This window comes from Heterodontus francisci, chromosome 2 (assembly GCF_036365525.1).
Source record: "Heterodontus francisci isolate sHetFra1 chromosome 2, sHetFra1.hap1, whole genome shotgun sequence".
NCBI lineage: Eukaryota > Metazoa > Chordata > Chondrichthyes > Heterodontiformes > Heterodontidae > Heterodontus > Heterodontus francisci.
Window position 1 is genome coordinate 39,706,069 of NC_090372.1, and position 9,177 is coordinate 39,715,245.

The window sequence follows — 9,177 nt, forward strand, 5'->3', positions numbered from 1 at the left end:
ACCCAAGACACTCAACCTCACTGTTAATCACTCGGCCAATCTTTGTGTCATCCGCAAACTTACTGATCCTACCCCCCACATAGTCATCTATGTCGTTTATATAAATGACAAACAATAGGGGACCCAGCACAGATCCCTGTGGTACGCTACTGGACACTGGCTTCCAGTCACTAAAGCTGCCGTCTGTCATCACTCTCTGTTTCCTACAGCTAAGCCAATTCTGAATCCACCTTATCAAGTTACCCTGTATCCCATGTGCATTTACTTTCTTGATAAGTTTCCCATGTGGGACCTTGTCAAAGGCTTTGCTGAAATCCATGTAAACTACATCAACTGCACTACCCTCATCTACACACCTGGGTCACATGCTCAAAAAATTCAATCAAATTTGTTAGGCATGACCTCTCTCTGACAAAGCCATGCCGACTATTCCTAATCAAATTTTGCCTCTCCAAGTGGAGATAGATTCTCTCCTTCAGAATTTTCTCCAGTAGTTTCCCTGCCACTGACGTGAGACTCACTGGTCTATAGTTCCCTGGCTAATCTCTACAACCTTTCTTAAATAGTGGGACCACATGTTCTCCAGTCCTCTGGCACCTCCCCGGTGGCCAGAGAGGAATTAAAAATTTGGGTCAGAGCCCCTGCAATCTCCACCCTCGCCTCCCACAGCATCCTGGGACACAAATCGTCCGGACCTAGAGATTTGTCCACTTTTAAGCCTTCCAAAACCTCCAATACCTTGTCACTCCCTATGACAATTTGCTCTATAGCCTCACAGTCTCTCTCTCTAAGTTCCATATCTACTTCCTCATTCTCTTGGGTGAAGACAGATGTGAAGTATTCATTCAACACTCTACCAATGTCCTCTGGCTCCACCCACAGATTTCCCCCTTGGTCCCTAATGGGTCCTACTCTTTCCTTGGTTATCTTTTTCCCATTAATATACTTATAGAATATCTTGGGCTTTTCCCTACTTTTACCGGCCAGAGCTTTCTCATGTCCCCTCTTTGCTCTCCTAATTGCTTTAAGCTCCATCCTACACTTTCTGTTCTCCACTAATGCTTCCATTGATTTTCTCTCTTTGCCCTCATCTAAGTCATTGATATAAATTGTAAAATGTTGAGGCCCCAGCACAGACTGCAACTGGGATGTTGTCAGGGCACATAGCCTTTGCAATATCCAGTGCCTTCAGCTGTTTCTTGATATCACATGGAGTGAATCAAATTGAAGACTGGCATCGGTGATGCTGGGGACCTCAGGAGGATCCATCCACTCAGCATTTCTGGCTGAAGATGGTTGCAAATGTTTTAGCTTTTTCTTTTGCATTGATGTGCTGGGCTCCCCCTTCATTGAGGATTACGATATTTGTGAAGCCTCCTGCTTCAGTTAGTTGTTTAATTTTCCCCTCCATTCACAACTGGATTTGACAGGACTGCAGAGCTTTGATCTGACCCGTTGGTTGTGGGATTGCTTATCTCTGTCTGTTGCATGCTGCTTCAACTGATGGGCATGCAAGTAGTCCTCTGCTGTAGCTTCACCAGGCTGACATTTCATTTTTAGGTGTGCCTGGCTGTGCTCCTGGCATGCTCGCCCGCAGGGTTGGTCCCTTGGCTTGATGGTAATGGTAGAGTAAGGGATATGCTGGACCATGAGGTTACAGATTGTGGTTGAATACAAATCTGCTACTGCTGATGGCCCATAGCGCCTCCCGGATGCCCAGTTTTGAGATGCCAGATCTGTCCCATTTAGCACAGTGGTCGTGCCACACAACACTAGTGTGAATCCTCAGTGTGAAGATGGGACTCTGTTTTCAAAAGGATTGTGCAGTGGTCACTCCTGCCAACACTGTCATGGACAGATGCATCTGCAACAGGTAGATTGGTGAGGACAAGGTCTAGTAGGTTTTTCCCTCTTGTCGGTTCCTTCACCACCTACCATAGGCCCAGTCTGGCAGATATGTCCTTCAGGACACTGCCAGCTCATTCAGTGGTGGTGCTACTTAGCCACTCTTAGTGATGGACATTGAAGTCCCCCACCCAGATTACATTCTGTGCCCTTGCCACCCTTAGTGCTTCTTCCAAGTGGTGTTCAACATGAAGGAGTACTGATTCATCAGCTAAGGGGGGGTGTTTGGTGTTGGGTAGTAATTAGCAGGAGGTTTCTTTGCCCATTTTTGGCCTGATACCATGAGACTTCATGGGGTCTGGAGTCAATGTTGAGTACTCCCAGAGCAACACCCTCCGGACTGTATTCCACTGTACTGCCAGCTCTGCTGAGTCTGTCCTGCCAGTGGGACGGGACATACCCAGGGATGGTGATGGCAGTGTCTGGGACATTGTACGTAAGGTATGTTGCTGTGAGTATGATTATGTCAGGCTGTTGCTTGACAAGTCTGTGGGACAGCTTTCCCAATTTTGGCACAAGCCCCCAGTTGTTAGTAAGGAGGACCTTGCAGGGTCGACAGGGCTGGGTTTGCCATTGTCGTTTCCAGTGCCTAGGTTAATGCCAGGTGTTCCATCCAGTTTTATTCCTTTTCAACTTCTATGTAGCGGTTTTGTACAACTGAATGGCTTGCTGGGCCATTTCTGTGGGCAGTTATGAGTCACCCATATTGCTTTGGGTCTGGAGTTACATGTAGGCCAGACCAGGTAAGGACGGCGGATTTCCTTCCCTAAAAGACATTAGTGAGCCAAGTGGGTTTTTACGATAATTAATGATAATTTCATGGTCGCCATTACTTAGACTAGCTGTTTTTCACCTGGGCATGGCTGAAGATCTTCAGTTTAATTGTTTGCAGCTTTCCCAGCCTGTCAGGTTCACTGAAGAAGCACTCCCCACTGTGCACTTACCTGCTTGACCCTGCTGTGTTGGTGACAGTGCGGGAAATAGGTGCAGTGGCTGTTAAAGCCAGAATGCTTGGTTAAAACAGCAGTGAATAACTTATTTGCGTATGATAATTACTTCCCCAACAGCTCCAAGTGAGGTATCCGCCTGGGTGAGACCTTGAAATGGGCAGAATCCTGACCTAGTGTCACTTTCTGGGGGATTTAACTCCCAGCATGCATCCGAACCAGTCTCCCCTTGACAGTTAAAATTCTGCCCAATATTTCAGATTGGTGACCTTTCAGCAGAACTGAATGGCTTGCTGGGCCATTTCTGTGGGCAGTTAAGAGTCACCCATATTGCTTTGGGTCTGGAGTTACATGTAGGCCAGACCAGGTAAGGACGGCGGATTTCCTTCCCTAAAAGACATTAGTGAGCCAAGTGGGTTTTTACGATAATTAATGATAATTTCATGGTCACCATTACTTAGACTAGCTGTTTTTCACCTGGGCATGGTCATTGACCTGCAACATTAACTTTGTTTTTCTCTCCACAGATGCTGCCTGACTTGCTGAGTATTTCCAGCATTTTCTGTTTTAATTTCAGGTTTCCAGCATCCACAGTATTTTGCTTTTGTGTGATGAATTAAGAGGTCTTTTTCAATGTCATTGATGCTCTGTTTCTGGAGAATGCTTTGCAGTGTTAAAGCTTTGTTAAATGCAGTTGAATTGAAAATATCTGACTGAAGCGGTTATGTTTGTAACCCACTCTGATAAGTGTGAATCTGTGTGTTCTTTGCTTTTTCTCCTGAAAGAACATATGATTAATTGAAAGGTTTCCCTTCCCCCTGATTTATGTTCCTTACCTCTCTTTTCCTGAAAGTTACAATTTATGTTGGAAATAGTCCCAGAGGCAATGGTAGCTTGCCTAAGCATCCAATGTTCACTATTGAACTAAGATAGTTTTGTCAAGTTGTTCAGTCATGGGACCAGTCATAGGCAAGCTCATTCCTGCCCTCACCTTATGTTCATGCAAGCACACGCCCAGCAAGGGTCACTGGACAATAACTAAATTTCTTCCCCTCTTTATCCCAGGGCACTTTATTTAATCTTACTCTAGTTTTTTCCTTTGATAGTTTTTCTCCCCCTCTTACTGAATCCTCTCCTGAATATAATACTTCATGCTGTGGTATGGCTTCATGGGCCTTGACAGGCTTCTGGTATCAAGCACGTTGTTATCGTGCAAGCCGACACAGTGGGTTTTCCAGGTTCTTTGAGGACAGGCTGGGAGGCAGGAAGGCATTGGGGCCACCATACCATTTTGTCAGCAGCGGGAATGTTGATAGACCCACCGGTAGGCCAATTGAGGCATGTAATTGGCCAATTAAGGGCTACTTCCCTCTTGCGCGGGCATTATGTCCGTATCGGGAAGGCCTACCGCCATGTGGGGAGACTACTGGGTGAAACCTCACTACCTCCCAGGGTTTGTGGAGGGGGGGGGTGGTTTGGTAGCAGGGAAAGGGTGGTGGTGCCTCCTTTATGGGCACTCCATGGCCCAGTAAGGGGCCCACCAGTGGCAATGGCTGCCCTCGCATCAACAGTACCACTGGCACTAAGCAATGTGAATTGGATCCAAGCTAAATACTGAAGAATAAAGCTAGATACAGATCCTTGATGGTTGGTTTATTCACAGATTGCAGCATTACATATCTGTGCCTCCTGCCTTCCACCCCTGTGTTCTCGCAGGCTTTCTTTATATCTGCATCCTTCCAACTATGAAATATGATGGGCACGGAGCAAACATTCCATTGAGATGGGGTGTCTTCTCTTGGTGCACCTTTGCTGAAGGCTGTGAAGGCCAATCCTTGGGAGGCAGATTCTGCCACAAGTGCTGCACGTGAAGCTGTCATGTGATGCTGTGTTATTGTTTATGATGTTGGCGCCTGTTGCCAAGCTGCTGTAGTAACTGGTCATTGTGGTGGTGCAAACCAGTCCACAGGATGTGTCGCCATTTCCCTCTTTCGCCAGCTAGTGACTCCCAGGTGCAATAGTTGACATTAAGTCCTTAACTAAGCAATGCCACTCACCTGTGTATCTTTAACAACATAACTAACCTACCATTAACAAGTGACCCCTCCCCCAATCTCCGGGGCCTGCCTGCATGGTCGCAGCAAACCCCACTTACCTGTCTTCAAGGACCCCTGGCCATTGAGGCGCCCTCTCCCTGCAGCTGCAGCCTCAGCAATGGCCACCTCTGGGCCGGCAGCTCTTGGGACGGGCCATTGTCTTTAATTGGGTGGCAGACCCGGCAGCGGCCACTTATTTGGCCACGACCAACAAAATGCTGCCCCGGGTCCCACTGCCCACTGAAGTGGGTCCGCCTCCTGCTTTCAGCCCCAGCTGTGGGACCTCTACCCTCCGCATAAAATTCATCCCATTGAGTGACCGTGTGAAATATCCCAACCAGTGTCCACACCTTGTACTTCTCAACTGAAATCACTGGCTAGTGATCAGGAGCAGGAACCTTCACTGATTTGTAACTACAGCTTTGTTTCCTTTCAGTGAGGATTATGTTATATATATGGGGTTCTCAACCGAGAATCCATGGCCACCTCAGATCCAGATGTTTTCATGGGTGTCTGCCAAAACACGTAGCCTTGTCAGAAGCTCAAAGATTACTGCCAATTAAAATATATATTTAAAGAGAACGTGCAAGTTCCAAGTGCAAGCCTCTTACAACTGAAATAATCTCCATAAATCCAGCCTCCCGGGGCATTGATTAACCAGCTTCCAGCCCATTGAGGTGCTCCTGAAAAGCGGATTGGTCAAATCACCTGTCGCTCCGAGCCGCCAGATTTTTCACTGATAGAGCACTGTTTAATCAGAGATTTCAGGAAGCAAGAGGGGAAGATTCTCAAAACAATGGAGGAAAATCTTCCAGAAATTCAAGAGAATTTAAATTCTATTGAGGAAGTTTCAAAGTCACAGAAAAAGATGGAGCAAAAAAGACGGGCTGACTTTTCTGAAGATGAGGAATTTTATTGCAGATCAGTTCAGTGAAAGTTCACTGTCAGAAAATAACCAGTGATACCTGCTGAATAATTCGCAGCTGATTCAGACTGATTGTTTTGTCTATTCCAGGGCAGTTCTTCTATTGTCACCGAACTAACCTTTTCCCATGCTGTCTGCAGAATTCTGCAGCTTCAACAACAAATTGCATTTATATAATGTCTTTAACATGGTAAAATGTCCAAAGACATTTTCCAGGAGTGTTATCAAACAAAATTTGGCACTGAGCTGAGGAGATATTAGTACAGGTAACCAAAAGAGTAATTGAAGTGGTAGGTTTTAAGTAGTGTTTTAAAGGAAGAGAGAGATGTAGAGAGACGGAGCAGTTTAGAGAGGGAATTCCAGAGCTTTGAGACTAGCCAGTTAAAGACACGGACACCAATGGTGGTGCAGCGATGAACATCTGGGATGCGTCTCCTAACCCCAACCTTCACCTTTAGGCAACCATTCTCCGCTACCATTATCATGTACAATTAACAGTAGGTTTAGACACAGGAAGGGATGAGCCGCAGCACAATTTGAAAATGAGCCCCAGCAACAAGTTTCACATGAAGTAAGTAAATCAAAAATAATAATAAAAATATATGTTTAATTGTATAACTAATTTTTACACAGAAGAAAATACTTGTCTTACAGGAGGTCCATGAATTTTTTATAACATGGGAAGAAGGGCCTCAGAAGCAAAGAGGCTGAGTGAAAACCCCTGTCATATATCATTTTAAAAAAAGGTCTTGTGTAATTCTACAGAAGTTTGATATGTGTGGGGTTATTTTAAGTCTTGTCTGCTTCAGTTACAGCAAACTAATGATAACCCTCATGGCCAAAGGGTGTCGATACCTTCTGGACACTTTAGTCTGCACTAAAAGTGATTTTGATGGTAAGTGATGGCTGAATCTATTCTATTTTGTTCCAAACCTACTTAGATATAACTATAAAGACAGAACATGTTGGGACCACTCAGCAGGTTAGGCAGCATCTGGGGAGAGAGAAACAGTTCCTCACTTAGATAAAGTATACTTGTGTAATGTTTACTATTTTGTGTTTTGAGAGTGGTTGGCACAGAGCAAAACTGTATGTATTGTAAACAGAGTTCAAAAATGGGAGTTTGGTGCAAGTGAGAATTTAGTGCAGAAGGGGAAGGAGGTGCTGATCTTTGCCTCCAATACTTGTAGTAGTTCATGTAAATTTGAGGCGGTAGGTATTTAAAATTTTTGTTCAGTGTTTTTAGTGCTTAGAGCAAGTTAGTGTGCAAAAAAGAGAAAAACTTACAACAGATTAAAAAGTAGATAGAAATGATATAAACTTAAGATATGGCAGAGCAGGTGTGTGTCTGGATTGCAGTATGTGTGAGTTTGTGGACAGTGAGACTGTCCAGAGTGAACACACCTGCAGTAGATGTCTCTCTCTCAAATTGGCACGCAGTCATTGAGCTGGAGTGCAAGTTGGAGACACTCTGACTCATAAGGGAGGGGGAGCTGTATCTGGACAGTTTGCTGCAGACTTCAGTCACACTTCGTAGAGTGGTGCTTATTCAGAATGGGGTGGTGTGACCGATAGTGCACAGTGTTAGGGTAACTCAGGCAAGATAGAGAACCAGGATTCACCGAAACTGATCCTATCCAGCAGGTACAATGTACTTTGCTATCTGTGTGGATTAAGAGAAAGGTTGTTGGAAGGACAGCTAAAATGCAGACCATGACACCTTGGCGCAGAAGTCTGTCCAAAAGGGGAAGGAGGAGTGGAAGCGTAATGTAGTTGGTAGTTGTAGGGGATTCAGTACTTAAAATGGTAGAGAGGCAAACATGTGGCTGAGGAGTGGTGTGGGGAAAAGGGGGTTCCATTTCTAGAGGCACTGGCACCAGTATTGGGACAGGAAGAAACTCTACCATTGGGACAGGCTCCACCTGAAGTTGACTCAAACCATGGTCTGAGTCAAAAGGATAAATAGGATGGTCATGAGGACTTTAAGGTATTAATGGGGGGAATGGCTCCATTGGAAAAAGATAATGACAAAAGTTCAAAAACAAATGAAAGGAAAGAAAGTAGATTAACAGTCAGGTTAGGGTGTGTGGTCCAAAAAAGCTTTCTTTATACAAATGCACAAAGTATAAGGGACAAATTGAATGAATTGTAGGCACAAATTCAGCTTGGAGGGTATAACATGGCAGCTGTTTTTGAGACATGGCTGAAGACAGTCAGATCTGGAAACTACATATACCAGGTCATATGGTCCACAGGCAAGATAGAGAAAATGATAGAGGGGGGGTGACTAGCATTAGTGATTAAGGATGAAATCACTTCAATGATAAGAGAGGATATAAGAGAGGTAAGCAGGCATTGGAGACTTTGAGTAGAATTAAGAAATAGAAAAGGATTTAAGACTAGTGGGAATTGTGTATATCCTGGTAGCAGCTGCCAAGTGGTAGATTGTATAAATACAGACATTAGAAAAGCATGTAGCAAATGCAGAGTGGTTTTAATAGGAGATTTTAACTTTCAATGAGATTGGGACAAGCAGACTAGCAGATGTCAGAATTTAGTGAATTTGGTGAGTATGTCTGGGATAGTTTTCTGCAACAATGTGTCCAAGAGCAAACAAGGGGGCATTCCATATTAGATTTAGTAATGAGCACTGAGCCAGATTTAGTTAACAGCCTAAAGATGCATGAACATTTATTTAATAGTGATCAAAATATGATCAAGTTCAAGGATCAAAGAGGAAACATGAAACAGCTGCTAAGATTCTAGATTTAGATAAGGCTGACTGCAACACAATGAGACAAAGACTATCCACAGTAAACTGGCAAGTCTGTTAATGGGTAAAATGACTGAAGATTAAAGGAAGATGTTAAGAAAATAGTAATAATGTGGTACAGAACCATTTTAAACCTCTAAGGAGCAAATGGTCTACTGCCAAACAAAAAAAGCTATGGATGACTAAAGAGGTAAGAGATAATATAAAACTGAAAGGCAAAACATACAAAAATGCAAACAAAAGCACAGATCCTGACAAATGGGAAAGATGCTTGTCAGCATGCTGCAGAGAAACACCAGCTTAAAAATACACAGATGGGGTGTGTTGGGGGTGGGGTGGGGGGGGGGCTTGTCATGTGACAGTCACCCAGTGATTCAAGCATGGTAGTTAGCAGTATATTTTTTCTTGCAGCTAAAACAGCCCCTGTCTGGGGTTTCCTGTCTCACAACCAGGGTCCCATTGTTGAAGTAATAGTCTTGATGCCTTACTAATCGGAACAGGCAGTTCCCTTAAATTTTCCAGGTCATGATT

General features: G+C 44.3%; 1 protein-coding gene across 1 annotated transcript in view; it reads left to right on the top strand.

Annotated features, from left to right (window-relative positions):
- Positions 1-9,177, top strand: part of LOC137383843 (probable thiopurine S-methyltransferase) — a 96,668-nt gene that overhangs the window by 48,951 nt on the left and 38,540 nt on the right. The window contains exon 7 of the mRNA XM_068057143.1: positions 6,683-6,768. Within this exon, the coding sequence (XP_067913244.1) occupies positions 6,683-6,768 (86 nt within the window). The remainder of the gene's footprint in view (positions 1-6,682; positions 6,769-9,177) is intronic.